General features: G+C 45.0%; 1 protein-coding gene across 1 annotated transcript in view; it reads left to right on the plus strand.

The window, feature by feature from the left end:
* Positions 1–19,662: 19,662 nt before the first annotated feature.
* GRID2IP (Grid2 interacting protein) overlaps positions 19,663–26,026 on the plus strand; it is an 81,576-nt gene continuing 75,212 nt past the window's right edge. The window contains exon 1 of the mRNA XM_018561975.1: positions 19,663–20,072. Coding sequence (XP_018417477.1) covers positions 20,059–20,072 — 14 coding nt within the window. The 5' untranslated portion in view covers positions 19,663–20,058. The remainder of the gene's footprint in view (positions 20,073–26,026) is intronic.

Below are 26,026 nucleotides of genomic sequence, written 5' to 3' on the forward strand. Positions count from 1 at the left end.
GCTGCCATTATAAGAAGGTTGCATTCTCTCTTTGGGTTTTTATGGCCAATGCGGTTGTAAGACATCTTGAGTGTGTTGGTTGGCTGTGGGTCTGAGCTGGTTACCCTGATGTGAGGGTCTTATAGGTGCCATCACCAAATACAGGATTCCGGCAATGCAAGACAAGAACACCAGATACTGTATTTCCCTGGCTTTGCTGGAAGATGGTGCATTGAATTGGATGGCTGTGGCGCTGAGCTGGTATATAGGTCTTAGAGGTGGCCTCAACTTACAAAATATCAGTTTTTGGTGGACAGTCTTTGTAGAGTGGAAGTCACTACAATAATGTTAATGTTAGAAAATGTGATAATGTTAGAGGCAGCCTGTACATAAAATTATACTTACCTGTAATAATGCCACACAGACTGCACAAATCCAACAAAAATGACCGACTGCAACGCATTTCACCCACAAAGCTAGGCTTTATCATAGACCCCTGGGCTAAAGCTCAGCATCGTGGCTAAAACGCGTCAGTGCAGAAGGTATCACAATCAAGCGGGTTGATGGGAAATGGACTGCAGCTGCGGAACTGTAAAGTCACCAGCGTTTGAATTTTCTCTGCCATGCAGCTGGTCTTTTCATTTATATAGTTGTAGAGTGTTCAGCTGCTCTCCCCCGAAGCTGGATTCAGCAGGGTTCAGGCATTGATTGCGGCTGTTTACAAAGCACTCCGCTGGCACGGCTTGTCAGCTCCTGAGGCTATTCTGAATCATGCCGAATTTAAGCATATGGCATTTCATTTTTTTATCCTTTTAGTGAATGATATAAGCAGGAGGTCAGTGCACTTCGTGCTTTTGCCAGCAGTGCTCGCGATGGTCATACCACTCGCCAGCATCACATTTAGTTAGTGGCCATGCATTTAATTCCCAATTAATAAAGCTTATTGACTGGCCAAGCCGGCTAATCCCACCTAAGCTTTTTCTTTTGTGAAGTGGGAGGCATTACTGCTCTGCTTTTGCCAACTTCTGTGTCCCCACACCTTGCTCTTGTACAGCCATTTGTCTTGTGGTTGTGTCTTGAGTCATCAGTTTACGGACTTCTAGAACGATCTGTACATATAGAGAAGTGATTACTTTGTGGAAGATACCCTCATGATACAGCGACATGGTTTTACCATACGGAGGCTTTTCATGGATCCGAGGTGTCATGCTAAACATTCATGTAAGTAACATTCTCAAAGGCAGCTAAGGAAGCCCTACATGTGTGTGAGCTGCACATCATTAAAGAAGAACTCCAGGGAAAATCAAAACTTCCCTTGCCGTGGGGCTCCCCCAGCACTGCAAGGGTTAAATGTCTGCTTTTGTCTTGGGTACCTTTAAAAAGAGCTTTTACTCACCTTAGCCATTGCTTACCCGGCGCTCTTCTCTTCCCTCTGACACTCCAGTTTGGAGGCAACCCTTGTCGTGCTTACTTCCAATGCAGGACCGCTGGTCCTGCATTGTACATGATGATGTTGGACTGCTGCTCCTCCATTGTACATGATGATGTTGGACCGCTGGTCCTGCATTGTACATGATGATGTCGGACCGCTGGTCCTGCATTGTACATGATGATGTCGGACCGCTGGTCCTGCATTGTACATGATGATGTCGGACCGCTGGTCCTGTATTGTACATGATGATGTCGGACCGCTGGTCCTGCATTGTACATGATGAAGTTGGACCGCTGGTCCTGCATTGTACATGATGATGTCGGACCGCTGGTCCTGTATTGTACATGATGATGTCAGACCGCTGGTTCTGCATTGTACATGATAATGTTGGACTGCTGGTCCTGCATTGTACATGATGATGTCGGACCGCTGGTCCTGCATTGTACATGATGATGTTGGACCGCTGGTCCTGCATTGTACATGATGATGTCGGACCGCTGGTCCTGTATTGTACATGATGATGTCAGACTGCTGGTTCTGCATTGTACATGATGATGTTGGAATGCTGGTCCTGCATTGTACATGATGATGTTGGACAGCTGGTCCTGCATTGTACATGATGATGTTGGACAGCTGGTCCTGCATTGTACATGATGATGTTGGACTGCTGGTCCTGCATTGTACATGATGATGTTGGACTGCTGGTCCTGCAGTGTACATGATGGTGTCGGACCGCTGGTCCTGCATTGTACATGATGATGTCGGACCGCTGGTCCTGCATTGTACATGATGATGTCAGAGAGGGACTGGCCAACAGAGCACCGAGGAGAAGAGGGTTCGGGGGACCAGACCATAGGGTGAGTAAAACTGCATTTAAAGGTACCCTAGACAATAACAAACATTTAACCCAGGCAGTGCACTGTTGGCCCCACTACATGGGATGTTTTGAATCATTCCCAGAGTTCAGCTTTAAAGTTTATCTAATGCCAACTGTTTTTAATGTTGGATAGAATGGGCAAAATGTTAAAACCTTTCCTATAGAGGATATCTGCCCTCACTTCCTGTCCCTGTAGACACCACTGGAAGCTGGAGAAAATCCTTGCAAAGCTAGTTAAATGCCCTCTAAAGCATGTGACACACTGCATGCGAAGCCGTGCAGGGTAAAGTAAAGCTGTGAGGCACGGAGGTTCGCATGCAGTGTGTGAGCTGACCGCGGTCAGGTGAAAGACTGCATCTTCAGCCAATCGGCGCATAACAACCGAATGGACTTCGCACCATGACACGGGTTTATACGTGCGATCCGAGCCGATTGGCTGAAGATATCATTTTTCATCTCGGCACGCTCAGCTATGCAAGCTCTCGCAAGCAGACGTGCCGGAGTGAAAATTACTTGACATACTGCATGCAAAGGTTTGCGCACCACCGCTCCGCGCTGCTATGAGTGCAGTGTGTCACAGCCTTTAGACAGTTCTCAACACAACAACAACATTTTGAGTTGTCAGCACCAGAAGTGGCTCAGCAAGGACACAGGAAGCAAAAAAAACCTCACTGAGGTGCTATCCCTTCCCTACGCTATTTTAAAAAAAAAATGGATTTAGATACACTTTTAAGCAGGGGTGGGCATACTCTGGCCCTCCAGCTGTGGTGAAAATACAAATCCCATCATGCATCTGCCTCTACGAGTCATGCCTGTGGCTGTCAGAGTCTTGCAAAGCCTCATGGGAAATGCAGTTCCACAACAGCTGTAGGGCCAGAGTTTGCCTACCTCTGCTTTAAAGTATGTCTATAACCAAATTGTTTTGTTTGGTGTTAGAATGATTGGAACACCTGTCAGTTCTGGCTTGATAACCCTTCACTTCCTCTCATAAAGACACAACAGGAAGCGAAAGCAAACTTTTGTCTCTCTTTGGGTAGACTCTCTTTTACATCCTGTCATATAGACACAACAGGAAGTGACAGCAAATCTCTCCAAAGTGAGGGGAACCTCTACTGTAAAGTTTTGCTTTCAATAAAAACCTTTGATATCTGTCTTTGCAGTTATATCGATGCCAGTCACCAATGAAGGTTGGCCAGAGGCGTTCGGCTTTGGGTTGGGTGGCACGGGCCCTTGTTACATCCTGTGGGTGGAGCCGGGAAGCAGCGCCCATGCGGCTGGATTGCGGCCTGGAGACCAGATTCTGGAAGTGGAGGGAAAGCCGGTGTCCTTTCTGAGCTGTGAGTCACTGATACAACTTGGCCGGGAGTGTCTTAATGTACCACCGAGTATCGGGGTCATCTCCAGAGTCCAGAACGTGGAACTCACTAGGAAAGCCCAGGAGGAGATTGGTTTGGCCTTGGCTGGAAGGAGACCACTGGTGGTGGACAGTGTGGTTCCAGGTTCTCCAGCCTCCTATGCTGGGGTCAGAGCTGGAGACCACCTTCTGGAGATCAATGATGTTCCTGTGACTGATTTATCGGAGGCCATCCAACTGATTTCTTCCAGCCAAGAGGATGTCCTTCGTCTGGGCCTTCTGTGTGTTGGTCGAAGGCAGCGACACAGCCGAGTGTATAGTGCAAGCGCACGGGGATCAGAAACCACAAGCCAGGCACAGAGACTGAAGGCTCAGGAATTTAACCAAAAGGTAAGACCAGCTTACTCTAATGAGCTCGCTCACCCAGACAAAAGAACAGTTACAAAGTTGCAGGAGCTCATAGCAACCAATCAGGATTCATTGTTACTAATCTGATTTAAACTTTTATTGGTTGCCATGGGTTACTACTCTGTGTACATCTTCCTTTAACCTAGTACTGATTTTTGCAATGACTTGTTAAAGAGTATCTGTGGCCAAAAAATAAAAATAAATCTGTATTTCTATATTGAATTTCCATAAGTTCTATCGTACTCCAAATAACCAGATCCATCTAGAAGTTTGTAAACTTACTTATTGAAGATGCCCCCGTATGCCACCACTGAAAGAAAATTATGGCAAATATGATTTTTTTTTATATATAAGTATACAACCACTATCTATCTATCTATCTATCTATCTATCTATCTATCTATCTATCTATCTATCTATCTATCTATCTATCTACACTATATTGGCAAAAGTATTGAGACGCCGGCTTTTACACACAGATGAACTTTAATGGCATCCCAGTCTTAGTCTGTAGGGTTCAACAGCTTCAACTCTTCTGGGAAGGCGTCCACAAGGTTTAGGAGTGTGTCTATGGGAATGTTGGACCATTTGTGAGGTCAGGTACTGATGTTGGACGAGAACGCCGGGCTTGCAGTCTCCGCTATAATTCATCCCAAAGGTTTTCTATCTGGTTGAGGTCAGGCCAGTCAAGTTCCTCCACCCCAAACTTGCTCATCCATGTCTTTATGGACCTTGCTTTGTGCACTGGTTAGGTTGGAACAGGAAGGGGCCATCCCCAAACTGTTCCCACAAAGTTGGGAGCATGAAATTGTCCAAAATGTCTTGGCATGCTGATGCCTTAAGAGTTCCCTTCACTGGAACTAAGGGGCCAAGGCCAACCCCTGAAAAACAACCCCCCACACCATAATCCCCCCTCCACCAAACTTTACACTTAGCTATTCTGTCATTTCTATCTCCTCTCTGATTTACTCACCTTGTCTAGGTATTGATACGTCTCCTCCATCTCCTCTATATTGTCCTTTTGTGAATCGTTCTTTTCTTTGGCCGTTTGCTTAGTTAGGCAGATTCGACTGAAATAGACTTGACCACAAACAGGGAAGGAATACAGCACTCCCGGCACATTCCATACTCTATATACTGTATATATGAATGAGAACGTTCTTTCCGGTAAGATCAATAGAAGGCTATGACTCTGATCACAGGAGTCTTCCACTCTACAGAGCTTTTCACATCTCTGTGTGAACCGCCGTTCACCACAATCCAGGACTTCAGAAGGAGTTTGTCTTCTTTTATCCGTATCTCTTGTTTCTGATATTTCCTGTGTGCTGAGCTGATGACCTTCCGTCTATTAGACTGACACTAACTGCATACAGGACCAGGAGATAGCGGATGGGTCATCACCATGTAGCTAAAGACATACGACATCAAGTACAACTGAAGACAAAACTTCTCTTTCGTATTGGATAGAAGAAGGAATGGTTATAACCCCTGTCAGATTTTTTTTGCCATCTGTCCCACTGGGGAAATTTGCCTTCACCTTCTGTCTGAGGGCCACAACAGGAAGTGAGAGGAAATCCCTCCAAAGTGGGGGAAATCCCTGGTGGTCACCAGAACTAGTGTCTCTATTGGAAGATTGCACTTATTCCTGTTCTATTATCTATCTATCTATCTATCTATCTATCTATCTATCTATCTATCTATCTATCTTTATCTATCTATCTATCTATCTATCTATCTATCTATCTATCTATCTATCTATCTATCTATCTATCTATCTATCTATCTTTCTATTTCAGCTAAAGCCTTCTGACTGGAATCAATTTGATGTCAAAGACACATTATATCTCCAGTTATGAAGGGGTTAAAGCAGGAGTTCAATGGATGAGAACAATTACAAATACATGAGGATCACATGTAACTCCCAATATGACAATTCTAATATAACATTAGTTATTGTCCAGTCAATAGACATGCAGAATAAATAGAGATATTTCAGTTTGCGCAGAGTTCTCCTTTAATACCCGATGTTGCTCACAGTGGCCCCCCTGGGCTCAGCGCTCGGTCTCCAGGGACCGGATGTGGCTACACGTCCTCCCTTTATCTCTTCCAAGGTGTTTTGTGAGGCTCCTCTTCCTTCCAGGCATCAGTAACATTTTACACAGTGTCATTGCTAGAATACAAAACAAGACAAATGCGGAGACAGGAGATGAGATGAGAGAGGCACACACGCAGGGTTTTGTTTTGATGTTTTTTGTTTTTACTTGTAGCTTTCCTTTCAATATTACAAAGACATTCCAGCTGTATGACTCTGGGCTTGATATAGAGGGATGGTAGAATGATTTGGATATAGTTTCTTTCTTTATCATTGGAGAGAATAAAAAATAATGATACAAAATATTCTGTGAATATGAAATATTACAAATTAATATTTTTATATATTTTTTATAACCAGCCAGGAAGTGGCACTGTGAGCTCCTCTACATGGTTTCCATATTTTCTTTGTACCTCCCCTATTGAAGAAAGCCTGCCTACAGGGCTCAGTAGCTCAAGTTGAAATTTACACACACAAGTCATTGGGTCCAAGCGGTGTCTCTTCCCCCTCTCTTCCAACCCCTCTGTACAGTACAAGGTTTTAATCAGAGACACAGTGGCCAGTCCAAGGACATCACAAGTACTTCCTCTTCTCTGGCAATGGCAGTAGGTGGTGTGTGATGACGCTGGCCCATGGGGTGGGTCCATGACAGCCTGGTCTAGGAGAAAGTGGGTTGAGTGGGGGCAACTTTATTTTTGCTGCAGATTAGCGTTAAAGGAGTTATACTACCGTGTTATAACATCAGCATTGTAATCAGGGACGTCCCTGACGTGATGTCATTGTGCATGTGCGTGACGTCACTGCGCATGCGCGGTCATCTTTTTGATACCTGCCGTTGGCCGTCTTGGTGATGGACGCTGGCTGAGAGAGGAGGGGACGTTCACCCGGCAGGATAAGGTATGCCGCCGGGTCCTCTCCTCTCTCTCCTGCAACTGTCGCGCTCTCGGTCCATGACTGAGTGCCTGACTTTTCAGAGGGGGTGACACCAAAATGACTGTCAGTCATTTTGGTGACACCCCTCCACTGGTTTCACCTGGGTGCGGACCGCACCCCCCTTGTGACGCAACTGATTGTAATAGGAATACATACCAGAGATGTTTCTGATAATACAATCAAAGCTTACTTGAAAAAAATCCCTTTTATGTAGTGAGTGCCGCCTTCCGTCTGCCCATCACTTCTAACAACTTCCTGGATTCCCAGTGTGCTTTGCGTCTCTTTCCCTGCTGCTTCATATGATGCAATCTCCATTTCTCTAGACTACATATCCCATCATGCATTGCTTCCAGCCAGCAATGATAATGTTGCACTGTTCAGATGTTGAGTTGTAGCTAAGAAGGCAGGCTGTGTCAGAATAGTGACACCAGGGAATGCATACTTACAGAGTGAAGTGAAATGGTGTCAGTGCATTGAGGAAGTACATCCTATGGGCATCTTCAATAAGTTTATAAACAAGATGGATCTGGTTATTAGGAGCGGGATAGAATTTATGGAAATTCAATATAGAAATACAGATTTATTTTTAGCTTATACCCTTTAATTTTATTTGTCACTTCTCTCTCTCTCTCCCCCTCTCTCTCTCTCCCTCTCCCTCCCTCCCTCTCTCTCCATAACTATATATTCTGAGGGGAATTTATCAAAACTGGAGCAGACAAAATCTAGAGCAGCTGTGTATGGCAACCAATCAGCATCCACCTTTCATTTTCAAACCTTAACTGAACAAACTGAAGAGAGAAGCTGATTGGTTGCCATAGGCAACTGCTCCAGATTCTTCTGCTCCAGTATTGATGAATTCCCTCCACTGTATATATAATGCGTTTTTTGTGGCACAGATTTTTTTTACATAACATGAATCCAAAGCCTTCATACTTTCCCTTTAGGGTCCTCTTCTCTATGCTGGAAAAGATTATTCCTGTTTACTTTCCATGTTTACATTGTTGCTCCTTGAGTTTATTGCTGTTGGCATACGGGTGATTTCAGAGCATTATCCTGCTACAGCCTACTTTCATAAATACTTTATTGAATTCTTAACAGTACAAAAAAAACAACCTTACTACGGTGTACGTTTGTCCTTGACTTGGTTTTGATACCAAACTGTAGCTTGTAGAGTAAGTGATACTCGGTGTGACATCGCCTTCATTTTCCCCCTCTTTTTGATCTCTGCCTCTTTGCCCCCTGGCATTCTCTTCCAGCTTGATGAGGTCCTTGGGGACCAGCCGGCCTTAAAGGAGAAGGTCTTTGCGCTTTTGAAGCAGTATGCTCAGGAACGGAAGGTGGACTGCCTGGCCTATACGCTCCCCATGATACTGACCGAAGAGTCCCAGCACAGTCTGATTGACAGCATCAGGTGATAAACTCTTCCATGTGTTCTGGATATATTAGGCAGCGTGCTGGTTTACTTGTAGGCTTTATTTCTTGCAGAACTGGGATTTTGGGTTTGCTTGCCATTTTCCGGTAAACTTTATGTGTATTTTTTCCGGGTGTTCTGACTCTACAACACAAATACACACTGGTTCATTAAAGAGACTCTTCCGCTTTGCCCATTCAGATCAAAGTGACAGGTTTTCTTGAAAGACAACCTCCCCCTCCCCACCCACTAATACACACTTCTGCAATGCTTCCCCTTCGCTCCGTCAAAGTCCTCAGGAATTACCTTGCCCTACCAAGGGTACCCGACTACCTTGAGTACGGGGGACCGTTTGACTTCCTCCTTCTCCTCCTAGGATATAGTACCCTACCTAGGAACAACCCTGCTCTACTAAGGGTACACTACTACCTTGAGTATGGCGGACCATGCGACTTTCTCCTTCTTCCCTAGGGTACAGTGCCTTACCTAGGAACTACCCTGCCCTACCTTGGGTACCCTACTACCTTGCATATGGGGAACCATGTGACTTCCTTCTTCTCCTCCTAGGATACAGTGCCCTACCTAGGAGCTACCCTGCCCTACCTTGGGTACCCTACTACCTTGAGTATGGGGGACCATATGACTTCCTTCTTCTCCTCCTAGGATACAGTGCCCTACCTAGCAACTACCCTGCCCTACTTCGGGTACCCTACTCCCTTAAGTATGGGGAACCATGTGACTTCCTCCTTCTCCTCCTAGGATACAGTGCCCTAACTAGCAACTACCCTGCCCTACCTTAGGTACCCTACTCTCTTAGGTATGGGAAACCATGTGACTTCCTTCTTATCCTTCTAGGATACAGTGTTTTAGACTGAATGGTCATTTGCAGGTCTGAACACTGTCATGTGATAGAGGGACCAGAGAAAAATTAAGGGCTTCAAGTACTTATTTAGACGTGAAGAAAATAAACTCAGTGAGATCGCTGGCTCCAGCTCATCTGCTCACATAAAACAGTTCTTCAATAGGGGCAACTCAAAGCACAATAGTGAAATACGAGCGCTAAGCGAAAGGTAAAGAGTCCAAAATGCTTGAATAGTTCTTTAGCACCATTAAAAAAACACCCAATGCGTTTCAGGGGGGTCACAATGGGATGAACTTAAGGACACTCTTTAGGAAAGAAAAGTTGTCTTCATTTGTATATAAAATAGCATACTGCCATTAACACTGTCAACACTTTAGACTGCTTTGAACATTTAATATACATCTGAATACAAATTGTGTTTGCTAAAGAGTGTCCTTGAGGCCATCCTGGGGGAGCTTGTTACCCCCGAAACACGTTGGCTGTTTTTTTGATGTTGCTAAAGAACTATTAAAGTATTTTTTCTTCATCATAGCGCTCCTGTTGCATTCTCATGCTTTACATAAAAGAAGAAGAAAGTAATTGACCCATGTAAGCTCTGACATCTTCTGATATGGAGCTTGCACAGGGTTTGGGTTTTTGGCTCCAATGGGGGAATGGCACAAAGGGGGAGTGCAGGGGTGTGTGTATTAATGGGTGGGCAGTTCTTCTTACAAGTGAACCTATCCACATGCCATGAATGGGCAAGTCATAGAGTTCCTTTAACTGGTTTCAACTTGGTATGACTTTGGTAGGCGCATTAGATTGTAAGATCCTCTGGGTCAAAGACTGACGTGACGCGAAGTATGTTAGTTCTTTATAGAAGGATACAGAATATAATTTCATATTGCAGAGACTGGTCAGAAGAGCTGATATGACACATAAAAGGATCCTCAAGTGTTTCTGTTGTCCGTAGCAACCGGATTCTTTTATTTAATTCTCATATCAGCATCAGTAAGCTGACAGCTGGAAGCTGACTGATCACTATGGTAACTAAAATCAATTTTCCGCTACAGTTCTTTTTCCATCACAGAAAATAAAATAATCATAGATGCTTCCCGCGTGCTTGGAAAAAAAATATTGATATGCCTTATTTTAAAATGACCTCAGACTTTTAAAGGGTAATAATGTTAAAAAAAAAATCCTGGGTCTGCAAACCTGCTGTGCCCATGATGAGAGGTTCTGCCATCAAGCGCTGCGCAAACTGTTGGCGCTATATAAATCCTGTATAATAATAATAATCCCTGCTCAATTTAAATTTGTTTTATATTATGGAGAATGTAACAGGAGCAGCTGGACAGCACAAAGGTGGCCAAGAATACCCAATGCACCAAGTTTAAACAGGAACAGGGTTGTGAATTCTATAGGGAGTGCTTGCTTATAAAGCATCCAAGACATATAGGAAGCCAGGGGCTGACTCAGCCCACCAGGCCCACCTATAAATAAAATATCACTATTAGGTGATTGGACCCTTAAAGACTTCTATTATTTGTATGATCCACAGCTATCTCAGTTTCTGGCGTTATGTGAGTAGAACTAAACATGAAAAGAAATGTAAAAAAAGCAGTTTTAGAATTTCCCTGAATATAGGGCTTCTGCCTTGAGCGTGGTGTTAGCTGTGTATAACCATTAGCGATAAGAAGGGTAGAGTGCACAGAGCCACTGTCTATGTGTGCGTGGACAGGGATGCTGATATATGTCAGTTGCAAAAACATGTACATATGTTTGGTTAACATATCAAAAGAAGAGGAAAATCTAATCTGTTAAATTGCAAAATATATGGAAAATGCTTGCCTCCATGGGCAAGCTGGTTATTTGCCAACAAAGAGACTTTCCTCTGCTGACACGAGTCACATGCAGTGGTGTATTCAGGGTGTGGCACGTATGGCATATGCCCTGAGCGCCACCTTCGTTGTCAGATGACCAGGGTACCACTTGGGGCAGGAGTGCCTAGTGATGTCACTGGTTGTCAGATGACCAGGGTACTACTTGGAGTAGGGGTGCCTAGTGACGTCACTGGTTGTCAGAAGACCAGGGTACCACTTGGGGCAGGAGTGCCTAGTGACGTCACTGGTTGTCAGATGACCAGGGTACCACTTGGGGCAGGAGTGCCTAGTGACGTCACTGGTTGTCAGATGACCAGGGTACCACTTGGGGCAGGAGTGCCTAGTGACGTCACTGGTTGTCAGATGACCAGGGTACCACTTGGGGTAGGGGTGCCTAGTGACGTCACTGGTTATCAGATGACCAAGTTACCACTTGGGGCAGGGGTGCCTAGTGATGTCACTGGTTATCAGGAGCTGGGCGGAACGCCAGGGGTGCAATTTTTTGTAGATGCGCCTCCTCTGGTCACTTGACCAGGGTACCAGAGGGGTGCCTAGTGATGCCAACAGGTTACCACTGCAGTTCCAAGCATCCGTCATTCATAAGTGAGGCATGTAGGATCCAAGCAGGGGCCTAGGATGTAGGCAGTGGACCCCAATCACATCACTCCCTGGGTCACATGAGTGAGTCAGCATCTCAGAAGCCCCTGTGTGGCAGATAGCAAAACAAAAATTGTGCAACTTGTTTTTCCAGTGTTCATTCTTGCATATGTTCAAGGCTAGATGGACATAGCACAGGTGTGAAGCGTTGTGGTAATGCACATTATATGGGTAGGTGTGTTGCCATGCCATTCGTCTTAAATTAAACCCCAATGCAACTGTGCTACAGCGCACTGCAACATATGGCAACACAATGAGGTGCACTTCATCAAAATAAAAGTGCAGGTATATTTTTTCATCCACTCTGGTGAATTGGCAGCCCATTCTAATGAGCAGATAAGTATGAAGCCAGCAAGGAAGGAAACACTTAAGCTTGATTTATTTAAATTGTGTCATGTGTACGGTCAATGGCGGAGCTAAGGAACAAAGGGCCCTGGTGCAAGATTTTTTTTTTGGGCCCCCCCCCCATAAACCCACAAACACAGCGCTCTCCTTTCGCAGCGCTCGACCGGCTGTCACTTTCTCTCCTCCCCGCTGGGACACAGAGCAGCGCCCAGCGGGGAGAAAAGAAAGCAGGGATGTGCCGCTGTTTCGGCAGAAAGATTGCACTTTCGGCATTATGCCAAAAGTGCCATTTCCGGCCAATGTGTTTTGGCGGCCGATATATGGTGCATCCCTAATATTTACAGCAATGCAGAATGACACATGATATAGAGGACTACACATCCCAGCAATACTTTATATAACAATAGCATTTCTGTATAAAGTACTGCTGAGATTTACACCAGCGGTAGTTCTGCCACTGTGTACGGTCCACCCTGGTATTGTGTGCCTCCGTGCTGATGTAGGAGATTAGGTTATGTGGTTAGGCTTTGGAGAATGATATGAACTTGGCACTGGTTTGCCCTTTTGGTTTTCTCTTTGGTGCTTTAACTGTCTTGCATCCAGTTCCTAGAACCGTACTGCACAACACCTAACTCTCCCACTTCCTAACCTCCTAACCCTTACATGAAGGCTGCAGGGCTTCAATCATACAAAAGAAATGGTTTAAGTCCACCCTTTCAAATTAAAGTTTTCATAGCTGGTAAAAAGAGAGCGTCTGTCTTAATTTCTTTGCCTTATTTTCAGTACATTGTTTTTTTTACAAAATCCCTGAAGCACTTTAAGCCGATATGTGCAACAATACAGCTCAGGTGGTAGCCAGCTCATAATTTGCGCATTTCCATTCAGCGGAAGATAACCTGGCAAAGCTTATTTTTTTTCCTGTATCCTTGGTCTATTTTTGTCTCTTGTTGATCACGAGATTGCAGTTCACAAATCCTCAAATAGCAGAGCTGAGACAGACGCTTTGGGCTCAGTGAGCAGGGAAGGTTGGTAATAATAATGACCAATATCTGAAGCTTTGCAACCAATGTCATGCATGCTTGTTTTAAAGGGAACCTTTCAGGTTAAAAATATGTCGGCCGCCACAACCCATTTTCTTCTAAAGGTCCATTTTCTGGGGCTGTCATTCTCAATGACTCACTAGTTAGTGAATTGTTGAACTGGCAGAACTGTGCAGGTCAGTTTTCGTGACACTTCACTGGCTGATGCTTCCTATAGTTTGATATCAATCTTTGGCCCACCTTACTAAGTGAGGTTTGCTGTCTGCTCACAGAATGATGGGAAACATAGGATTGCCCACAGATGTTAGATGATTGCCACCTGATGTTTCCAATAATGCCAGATTACATCTTTGTGGGCAACCACAACTTGTGCCCAGAAAGAACTGGTCAGCCAGAATCAAGGTTACCGGCCAATTGCTTTGTTCCTACAATATAAGGCAAGCAAAGTGCATAAACACTAACAACTTTGAGTGGTTGGGTTTTCTGCTACAATCTCATATCTACGGGTAGCCTATAAGCATGTGGTCTAATAGGCGATAATTTAAAGAGACTCTGTCCCTTAGCCCATTAAGGGTAAAATTACAGAGTCTCTTGCTAGTCCACTTTCTTGGCCCACTCATCTTTGCCATGATCTGCTGTCACCGTTGAAGCTGTTGGAAATACCTGATGTTTCCAGAGATGGGGTGGCATTAAGCCTCCTCCCAAGATGCAGTGTTGGGGCCTAAGTAGTCACCACCAGGCCTGATTATGATCACCTGAGGAGGACGCCATCAACAAGTTCGACTCCTGGCTCCAACAGAGAAATGAAGCAGCGGGGAAATGTGGTGAAGGTGAGCATTAATGGATCCGGGGGTGAGCTTTTAATGGATTTGTCACTTTGCTCAAAGATATCTAAGATATCTTTTTAAAAAACCCCAAATAACCCCACTGATGTATAGAGGTCATCTTCTTGCGTTTTAATCTTACCATCCCAGTTCCTGTCTGCCATCCCCCAAATCTCATTGCAGCCTTCTGAAAGATTCCACCCAAGTACAGACCGTACCCTGATAGCTGGTAGCTGCACACTGCTTGGCCTACCGTGCCCCTCATGTGAGCATGTTTGGACTTGGCGATTGGCCGCTCAGCCACTGTATTGCAGGAGTGAAGGCAGAGTGTCATGTGCTCCCCCATACCTGGAAGTACTGGGATTTCTAAGTTTGCTACATGGGCAGACTGCAGCTCTATGCCCTGTTTAGCAAATGCCTTATTTTAAATAAGGTTTAAATGAATAGCAGCAGGCCCATAGCCGTACTTTTACACGTCACCGCAAGTCTAGGCTTGCCTTCAGGCTTTGCGGAGAGACAAGCTTCTCCAGTATAGGTTTTTCCTTTCCTATCCTGGTAAATATTTCAGGAGACGGAGGTTCGTATAGATAAATTTAGCCCCATTCCTCCGCATTGGGCTCCCTTGTGGCAATGCTATAAAAATAGAGAGTGTATTATGTGTACAGGGCTGTGCATTAATGCTCAAGGAGATCCAGGCATGGAGTGCAGGATAGCAGCTGGTCTTCCTCTAATCTCTTATCTCCGCTACTGCTCTGTAGCTCATTGTAAAGTTATTTCCCGATGATCCAGACAGCTGCCAAAGGGTTAATGCAAATGAAATGCTAAGCCAAGGGAGAAGATTTACGGCTAATCTCTGCAAATGAATTGCTGCTGAGTGCACCAGAGTATTATCAGCCAAAGGGTGTGCCGTCTATGACCCAATGGCAAACTGTCACACAATTTGTAAATAGTATGAATGGCCAAGGCTGGACGAATCCCAGCAGACAGAGCTACCTAAGAATGGCAGCTGGTACCTGCATTCAGCCCCTCCAAGTATTGTCAATGGAAGCCCATATAACCTGGCTATTAAATCACTTCAAGTGACTGTCGCTACAATGTGAGGTGCCTGGTTTTAAAAAAATGCCACAAAGCACCACTTGGGTTTATATGGTTCCCTTGTTCTTTGCTGGGTTCAAAAGCTACATCTGCCTGAAGAATCTACACATTAAGCAGAAGGAACCACAGGAGTGTAGGGTGCCTGTGGTTCCTTCTGCTGACCACTACGTTGTCTACTGTGTCTTGTAGTAATGTAGGGGCCAGTGGAAGAGACCACAGTGGTCAGCGGGGAAACAGCTGCCTTTGTGTGCCTACTGGTATTTGGATGCACCCAGGACTTAAAGGGTTATTCGGCAGCGGAGTGAATAACCGAGCCGAAGAAAATAGAGCCGAACGACGTTTGACTTTTCACTCTGGCTCAGTATGGCTGATTTCAGCCGTACATCGGCTGAAATCAGCCGTACATCAGGTCATTTGGGGACGCTGATCTGTCATTACAACTGGGTGGAGCCAGCCGGGAGATCACGGCTGGCTCTGTCTAGCTGTCATTTGCGGGGGCAAACGTCCGGCCTTCGGTAGGCTGTTCGCCCCACTTCGGCTGTCACTTCGGCTCAGTCGAGCCGAAGCATATGCCTTCAGCTCGGCTGTATGGGCTATAGTGAATAGCTCGTACAGCAGCCCTTCGGTTCGACGGAACCGAAGGGCTCCGGCGGCCGAAGAGAGCCGAAGGATCAGCCAAAGCTACAGCTGGATCCTTTGGCTCTTTAGTGAATAACCCCCCCAAACTATATACCCTGGCCGTGGATATCACTACAAACCCTCAGAGTAAATGTAGAGTACGACAGTGGAAGGTGAGAGCTGTAGAAGAAGAGGAATCCAGCGTGCAATAAGGAAAGGTCGGGGCCGGCGGCAGACAAAGGAGTATCCAGTAATCGTAGCAAAAGGTAAGGGCAGGTAGCAGACGAGCGAAAATCCCAAAAATTTAGGCAAGGTCAGTTTGGTATCAAAACAAGCAGGAGCGCAGTTGATCAGCCAGGAAACACTAGCACTGAGGAACAGGTTTATGATGCTTAAATAGGGCGCCACCATTGACAAGGCCAATCCCAGAGCTGGAGATGTGTGAACAGATTCATTAGGCCACAGCTAACTAGATTAGTGCTGCAGGCAGCAAGAAACACAGAGACAGAATTCATTAATCCAGAACTGACAGGAAGGCTGGGATAAGTGCAGTGCCAACAAGCAACCACCAGGAGGAGCTGGGAGGTTGTAACAAGCAAAGGGTCACTAGTAGACATGTGCGATTCCTTTCGTTCCGAATCAACATTCGGACGAATTTTCCCAAATTTGGACATATCCGAATCCCAATGCATCTGAATGTGTCCAAATCAGAATTTCGGTTTCCGAAATTCGGATCCTGCCCGAATTTTATTAAAAAACTAAACTGAATCGGACATGTGACTTTTCTGGCCAATCAGATGTGTTTTTCAGTTTAATGCATCCGAATAGGTCTGAATACGAATTTTCATTATGGCAACATGGAAGCCAAATACAGTAGGCACAATACTAAAGCTGAGGCTCCTAGACCCAAATGGCATTCGGGATCCGAATTAGCAAATGCAATTCGGGAATTTGGATCCCAAATGCCATTCGGGTCTGGGAGCCTCATCTTTAAAAATATATGTATATTGCTCCAGGACCCGAAAAGGCATTCGGGAGCTCCCGAATGCAATTCAGAAATTCTGAACCCGAATGCCATTTGGGTCTGGGAGCCATTTACATATATTACTAAAGCTGAGGCTCCCAGACCCGATTGGCATTCGGGATCTCCCAAATGCAATTCAGAATTTCACATCCCGAATGCCATTCCGGCCTAGGAGATCCAGCTTTAGTATTAATATCTGTAGATGGTTTTCTGTTGTAGTCGCAACAAATATTCGTAAACTCATCCGAAACTAACGAAAATTCGGATTTCGTCCGAATCCGAAGCCCGAACCGAATTGAACTTCGTATACGAATTCCGAAATAACGAAATATCTGAACCAAATTTTTCCACAGGTTACATGTCTAGTCAGTAGACATGCTGCTAACAGTCACCAGTACAGGAAGTAAAGACAAATCTTCACAGCAAGACACAGACAAAAAAAAAAAGCTTGATAGTAGTTTTAACTCTTCCTCATTCTATACAAAACTAAAAACAAAAGCTTTGGTTTCACATACACTTCAACCCAACAATAGATTTCCTTTAGCTTCCATACCTGTATAGACTAGGGCAACATGGGGTTGAATGGGAACATTTTTTACTTAAGAATAAAAGCTTTTTTTGCAGATCAAAGGACGCTCCATTGAGGAATGCTGTTTTATGTAAAAGAAGATTTTAGGCTGAAGGTCCCATGTGTAGGGTATCAAATGTGTTGCGCAAGCAGAATCGAGCACAGCGGATATCCCCTAGGAATCAATGATCAATCGTTGGTAAAATCAATGGTTTACCATTTGAAAAAGGAGATGTTTTTAAAAGCATTCAGGACGGCAGATCTTACTCTGGTCGAAACATAAATACTGTATAGCTATGGTTACATGACATGTATTTTCCTTGGAAGCAGGGGGAATACCTGATGTTAGGTGAAAGATACCTGATGGGGGGCGAATGCGGGCTAGCAAATGCGATTTATAAATGCAGCAAATCTTCCTGTGGGTATTTGCCATCATAAAAGTGGTGTACAGGACACCAGGAATGGGTCGACAGTATATCCCTCCCTTGTTTAGGTGGTGGTCCCGTTAAAGTCACCTTGTATTCAGAGCCTCCATCCCTGACTACAGCCAGTTCTGGTAATGAAAGGGTTAAACCACCAGCCAGAGGGTGTGTTAAAAAGGAACAGGAAGCCAGTCAGTCTGGCTGTGTGGAGTGTTTGGAACAGGACACATGGCTATGCGTGTTAAGCTGTGGAATACAGTGTGCCGAGACACTGCTGGGGCACCTGCGTCCATACTGGAACCCTCTGTGCGCAGGCTGGGACTCTAACCCTGAGGCTGGGACTCTAACCCTGAAGTGGGACTTAGTATACAGGCGCTGAGCCGAAGTCTTGTGTTTGCTGAATATAAGCCATTTACTTTGACTGTTTGTGGGAATGAATAAAAGTTTATTGTCTGATACGGCTGTCTACGGGTCATATCCTCCCTGAATATTACAGTGGTTAAAGATGGGCTAATCCATCATATGACACTCTCTAAAAAGTAACTTTCTTGTATATGAACAAAACAAGCAGTATGCTGGAGAATAAAACCCCCTGTCAGTGTCTTCTATCTCTTGGGGGCTCTCTTGGTGAGATCAGACATCCCAACTTTCCTGGACGTTCCGGGAGTCTCCCACTATATGATATCGGCTCCATGACGCCCTCAAGAGAAACATTTTATCCCAAAAAGGTTTACTCCGCTAGCAGAGTAAACCTGTGCAGAATCCCCTGCTATCTGCTGATTCCCCTGCTATCTTTTTGTTTTTATTGTGACAGCGGACGCCGTCAGTGTATTCTATCTCTTGGGGGCTCCCTTGGTGAGGTCAGACATCCCAACTCTCATGGACGTTTCGGGAGTCTCCCGCTAAATGATAGAATGCCACTTACTTTGATGGCCAGTGGGAAGAATGCCCCTTACATTGGTGGTCAGTGGGAAGAATGCCCCACTTACAGAAATGGTCACAATGCCACCCTTACCCGCAACTAAATAAACATCATTGGTGTCATGCTAATGGCTCTGCCAAATGTCATTGGACACAGAACCATCTTGGCACCATCAGATGGGAGGTCAATGAGCCATATCTCAATGGCTCATTGACCTCCCATCCTCTAGAGCAACCCTCAGGTTTTACAGCTCCCTGGTTAAAAATGGCTTCTCTGTTATATAGTCTTCATCTACCAGAACACCCTGATCCCTTTCCATCACTGACTCACCCACATGTAGCCTCTCTAGATTGTATTTAGCATGCCTGTTTTAGCCCCCAGGTGCCTAACTTTACATTTATCAAAGTTAAACCTCACTTCCCATGCTATGGCCATTATAAGGGGTTCCCACTCTCCCTGTTGGGTTTTTATTTATTTAATATTATGAAAAATGGAACAGGAGGAAAAACACCAAAATGCTCAGCTGGAGGGTCAGGTAAGATCTCACTTCTGAAATAGTCAAGACATATAAGAAGCCAGAAGCTGACTCAGTCCGCCAGATTCCACCTCTAACCATAATATCACTTTTGGGGGGGCTTCACCTTTAAAAAGAAAAACTATAAGATCCCTTCTCATTTTGTAAGAATTATAACCGCACACAACTCTCAATGCACCCTCCGGGAATCTGTCATAACTGCATTAATCTGCAACCTGGATGCAATAGATACATCATGTTCGCTTTCTCGCTGGGGACGGTTTAATTAAGCTTCCGACATTAAGAATGAATAAAAGCCAGACCAGGAACGACTTCGAGAGAGAAATGTGCGCACCTCCCAGCGGGAATACAAAGATATGACAACCTAATGTTCTGCTCTGCACTCCGGGGCTTGTAGGCTAAATGTTCAGTACTTCATTATTGGCGAGCGTAGACACATCCCTGGACCCAGCACTCTGATGCTTGCAGTCTTCCATCACTACGACTAGTGGTCGGATTTCTCCGTCTCTTCCTAGGGGAGTGGACATCCCCATTAAGATGCTGGAAAGTGATTTAACAATCTGAGATCGCAGAAACAAAGCTCGGGTTAAATCTGTCCCCACAGACATCCCGCCCCTCCCTCACACATACACAAGCTGGCATATTTTTCCCATCTCATCTGGGTTGCAGTCTCCTCCTGCAGACGCCAGCTGCTGCCGAGCTGAGATGAGATTTTAGGAGGAGGCTGATGCTGCTGTGGGTACCACTTGCAGAGGAACTAAGAGTTTACCGCTTGAGAATGAGCGCTGCTGGGTCATAATGAGCTGCTGGGGGTAAGTGCCAAAGTTTAATCCCTTATGGCTGCATGTTTTGCTTTGCTTTTGCATGTCACAGCCCAGACGTAAAAGGTTGACTGACCAGTATTAAAATGTCTGACAGCACTTGGTCAGTGACACGGTTTATATTCCAGATTGGTGTTGCTGTAGGGAGGGCAGCTTTAAAGTGGAGCTCTGAGCATGGGAAAAGCAAACATACATGAAAGGTTAACTTCAGCTTAGGTAAAGGGTGGTGTGGAATGAATAGCAAACTTTGCAGAAGTACCCAAATAATTGGAGTCAAATTTTCCAAATGCGCTTTTTTCATCCCTGATCAGGAGCAAGGCTTCCTTTGGTGCTGTGTGGTACTTGCAGAATTGGGTTTTGTAGTAGGCACTGTGCATAGGCCCCAAAGAATTTTAAGGGCTCACAAAGGAAAAAAAATGAGGTGCAGGCTGTCCTAAAATGGCCACTGTAGCCCTCAGTTGTCTACACTACCTGTTCCTGTTGCAGACTACAGGGATTCCTTCAGTGAATGCTGCTGCACCATACCACAATGGTCCCCGTGGGGAGCAGAAGGGGAGAGACCTGCAGTGGTGGGAAGGCAAGTGAAAGCCTCAATAGAGACCAATTAGGGGGGGTGCAGTGGGGAGCATTTCCTAGGGTCCACCAATGACAAAATCTGGTCATGGGACATGTATCTCAAGTAAAGGGGTGACAGGGCTACCTCCCAGGTCTTGTTTGAATAATGGTATCTGGGGTTGTGGTAGCTAAGGTAGACCTTTCACTCTACCGTGTGGCTTGGTGATACCACTTAAGAAATCTGAACCATCAACCCTGGTGGTGGGCCAGTGACACCAGATTTCAGTGTCAGCCATCTTTTCATTCTGTTGCTAGCCTATGTATGCAAGCGGGGTTTGATGATGCAAGATTAGAGTATTTTTTTTCCTCCGAAGGCTATAAAATTGGTCAAGAAGGGAGTGTATGATCTTTTCCAGTGACTAATAGACTTATTGTTCTTTGGTTCCGGAGTTATGCATTTACATGCATATAACAGGGCTGAATGAGATTCAGCAGGCTACAGTAACTTGTACTTCTTGTGAATGCACTAAGAAAGACCAGGCCCTCGGGGGAAATGCCAACACTGCTTAATTCCAAGCTTGGCCTGTTAATTCCAGATTATGTCTTTCCAATTATTAGCATATATGCCCCATAACATTGAGTACAGTTTTCAGCACTGTAGCCTCTTGTCAGATAGATTGTTCTAAGCAACCTCTCTCCATACAACTCATTGTATGTAATACGTCCTGTATCTTAACAGTGTAGACAGAGCAGGCTGTGAGTAAAGTTGTTCTGATGATCAGGGCTGTGCATACAGTAAGTAGACTGTAGGAGACATTTGATGGGTAGAGTTGAGAATCTTTGGATTGCAGAACCTCAGGCTCAGAATTAGGTGTTACCAGAACGCCAGGTTTCCAGTAACTGGACTTTACACATCGAGGAATTTCAAGGAATTTCACAAGAAAAAAAAATCCATAGGTAGGCATGCCATAGTCTACGTACACTGAGTGGCCAGATTATTATGACCACCTGACGTGTGTAGGCAAATTAGCTATAATTAGCTATACTTTTGCACTGAAGTTGCTAGAGGGCCAGACCATTATAAATAGGGAAGCAGGTTGTTTACCACGACAGTAAAAGTGATTTTCTTCTGAAGATATGGGTAAACAACGCGATTTAACAGCCTTTGAACGTGGGATGATTGTTGGCGCCCGGAGCCATGGAGCGAGTATCAGCAAAACAGCAGAATTTGTTAAATGTTCAAGAGCAGCTGTGTTTAAAGACTGGACAGTCAGCGGAAAATCTGGGTCTGAACGTGCGAATTGTGGCCGTCAGCGACTAGTCAATGTTAGGGCAGAACGGAGAGTGGCAAGACTGGTACAAGACAACAGAAGGGCAACAGTGCAGTGTCAGATTCCTTGCATCACCTTTCAACATCTCGTGGAGGCATAGGCAAATTAGCTATAATTAGCTATACTTTTGCACTGAAGTTGCTAGAGGGCCAGACCATTATAAATAGGGAAGCAGGTTGTTTACCACGACAGTAAAAGTGATTTTCTTCTGAAGATATGGGTAAACAACGCGATTTAACAGCCTTTGAACGTGGGATGATTGTTGGCGCCCGGAGCCATGGAGCGAGTATCAGCAAAACAGCAGAATTTGTTAAATGTTCAAGAGCAGCTGTGTTTAAAGACTGGACAGTCAGCGGAAAATCTGGGTCTGAACGTGCGAATTGTGGCCGTCAGCGACTAGTCAATGTTAGGGCAGAACGGAGAGTGGCAAGACTGGTACAAGACAACAGAAGGGCAACAGTGCAGTGTCAGATTCCTTGCATCACCTTTCAACATCTCGTGGAGGCACGAGGTGGCCCAACGAAGTCATCTCGTGGCGCTGATGGGGTGGTCATAATAATCTGGCCACTCAGTGTATATCTGTGTTTATTCAATATTGGGCCAGTGGCTGCCATTGCCAAATTGTTGGTAAAAGTACTGGGTCTGTCATCTTTATCCTTCTTTCATTACTTAGTGAGTCTCTGACCTGGGTCATGTGTGCAGCCTGTAATTTTGGAACCCCATAGCTGTATACAACCTCTTGCTGATACCAAAAAGAGTGTGCTGCTTCTCTTACACTATCTAGTCATGGGGGGGAGGAGGGTGAGAAGGAGACCTGTTAGTGAAAGTGAACCTGCAACAGAGAAAGATCAGGCCCCCTTACCTGCCAGACAGGGCTGTGCTGTGTGGTAGAGCTGCGGAAATCTCTGGGCTAGATGGACAGAGATACACATTCGTTGGTTAAAAAAAATGTGTGTTTCATCTGACTTTTTATCTGTTTGCCTGAAGTTCACCTTTTAATTATTAAAGCAGGCATCGGGATGACCGGAGTCTTTTAAAGATGGAACTTTCCATATTTCCATCCTTAAAGATTCCCCACGAAAAGATATTCTTCGCTCTGTATAACTGAACAATGGGCATCATACTCCTTTATGTGTTCAGTTCCTGTACACCTGAAAGACATGGACCCAAACTCTTGTTACGCAGGTAAAGAGTGTGCACACAAAAACAGCACCACCCACTGCCCCATTTTTATGGCTCCTTGATGACCGTTGATAAAATCAATACAACTAAGCTGTTTGGGAAGGAAATCTAATTTGCAGATATTGGAATCCGTCGAGGCTGTACATAAGCAGGGCCGCTAATGGCGTTCCACGTGCCAGCAGTCAAATTTGCTGCTCATTACAGTGAAAGAGCCAGAAGGTATCACACAGGGTCAGGAGTTATGATTGGTATGGACAGGTATCTCCGGTGAATCCTGTGGATTTGCTGCACTGTGTGTTTAAAGTGCTCTGTGAATACAGATAGAGACATTAGAGGATGAGTAATCGAATGGCCTGCGGGTATCTGCAACATCCCCAAATCCTTCGCTGCTTCAGTGTACCACTTAACTCCTTGACTGCTGCAGGGATATGACATACCGAAGCTGCATCTGTAGTCCTGGGGCATGCTGTGCAGAAGGGACACATTGAGGGAAGCACATTCTGAAAGCATGGCAGTAATCTCTGCCATTCATTATAATTTTAGCCCTATCACTATACCAGCTAAGCCTCGTCTTTCTAATATTGAGCTCCCGGCAAATAATAGGGAGATATTTTACTTGCTTAGGGATATTTATCTCTGTCCATTCAGTTCTGAGACGTTTATAGCTCTGCCAACTGAGACGTATCTACAATAAATTGCGCCCCTGGTGTCCTGCCTAGCTCCTAGCAACCAGTAACGTCACTGATTGCCAGGAGCTGGGTAGGACACCGGCCAGAGCATCCCTAGGTTGCTAAGAGCTGGGTGGGGATATGTGTATGGCCTTTCCCAGTTCATAGCAGCCTGGGACGCTCTGGCTGGCATCCTGCTCAACTCCTGGCAATCAGTGGCATCACTGGTTGCCAGGAACTGGGTGAGACACTGGCCAGAGTGTCCCAGGTTGCTAAGACCTGGGTGGGGAGATTTGTATGATCCATCTTCCCTAAAACAGCAGCTCGAGCTACGTTACTTACCTTCAATCTGGAACTGCCCCCCCCCTGCAGTACACCTTTTTCACCACAAGATGTCCTCAGTCTTTTAGTTTTAATGATGGCCAACATCATGAAATACTGAGAATATAGCTGTAAATACAGGACATCACAGGCCCACCGCCTGAGGGGGTACCACTGCGGCACCCCTATATTCACTGTGTATTCGTGGAGAGAATGGTCATCACAGGACTCAAAGGGTCAAGCTTGTACAAAAGGCTGCCATCATTTCCGTGTGCCCAGGGTAGCATGATGTATAAATACAGCCCTAACCATGAGGTAGACTTACACCCCATTAGTCATTTAGTGACTCTGAACCTCGATGCAACTCCTGAACATAATCCCTAGCCTCAGCCTAACCCCTGAACTTAACCTGAGCAAACATCTATATTTAACCCTTAAAGCCCTACCCCAGTCCTTTTTTGGGGGGATAGGCTAGAGTTATGACTTCACCCAGCTTTCTATATCTGTCCATGACCCCATTGGAGGGATTTCACCTCACTTTCTGTCCCATAACAACAGGACAAGAAAGGCTTCATTGACAAAATAAGCCTTCAGCCTGCAGATACCACTGCAGCCTCAAGGTGGCAGTGTAGCATTCATCTGTTTGATACTGCAGTTGTCATATACAATGACGGTATTAAAAAAAACTTAATACATTATTTAAAAATGAAAAAGCCATTTTTTATGTTAGCATTTGAGTGCATTCATTAATTTGTTTCAGGGTTAAGCTGAGGCTTCGGTTTAGGAGTTGCATTGAGGTTCAGAGCCAGTAAATGACTAATTCATTTGTTTTTAAAGAAAAGTGTACCAAATAAAACCACTTGTAGGAAAATTCATCATTAATCACAGGGGCATATTTATAAAGCAATTGGAATGACATATTTAATTTTTTGTTTATTTAATTTTATACACGTTGGATATTTATTATATTTGCATTACGGTTTTGATAACATTTATCACTGAACAATAATTTACCAGCGCAGGGTCTTTTTACATATATATTTATAAAGCAGTAAATGTGACATTCTCCAAACATTTACTGCAGGCGTATCTCCCTACTGCTTATGTTTTCAAGTACAGGAAATTATTAACCACCTGTGAATGTTTGGTGAATGTCACTTTCACTGCTTCATAAATAGAGTTATTGTCAAGTTAACCAATGCATGCTGACAATGCTAAATATGACCTGGGCCTCTAGTCATCCATGAACCCGGGTCATAAATGGGTTAAGTAGTCCAGATTATTAGCCCCCATTCACACGAGTAACAGCATTCCCGTACAGATCTGTGGTGCATGCATGGCCGTATCGGGCCGGTCTCGGGAAGCAGGGACACCCGCACCTGTACAGACCCGCACTTGGGGTGAGCGTAGGGCGGCGTACAGCGGCGTACCCCCATAGAGAAGAACTGGCTGCTGTGTGTAATCACGCGCAGCACCTGTCCTTCCCGAGACCGGCCCGATACGGCCGTGTACGCACCACAGATCTGTACGGGCCGGTTGTTACTCGTGTGAATGAGGGCTTAAATTGAACCACAGAGCACAGCTTTAGGCCTCATTCACACAAAACGAAAGAGCAAAATTGTACGCATATGTGCGTATGCGCGTATATGCCTGAAATGCATGCAATCCCAGAATGCATCATTTTTCATAGAAACTTTCATTCACTGTACGCGTGTATGTGCGTATACGCGCGGACGTACGCATATATTAGGGTTGCCACCTTTTCTTCAAGCGAAACCCAAACACTCTAGCGAAATTTTTTGGGGAGAATGAGTCACAGCTTATTCATATGTAAAAAGCGCCGCCCATTTATATGTAAATATCACAGTTGAGACTATTTTCAGTGGGG

The sequence above is a fragment of the Nanorana parkeri genome, unplaced genomic scaffold (genome assembly GCF_000935625.1).
Source record: "Nanorana parkeri isolate BGI_ZX_2015 unplaced genomic scaffold, ASM93562v1 scaffold19, whole genome shotgun sequence".
NCBI classification, from domain to species: domain Eukaryota; kingdom Metazoa; phylum Chordata; class Amphibia; order Anura; family Dicroglossidae; genus Nanorana; species Nanorana parkeri.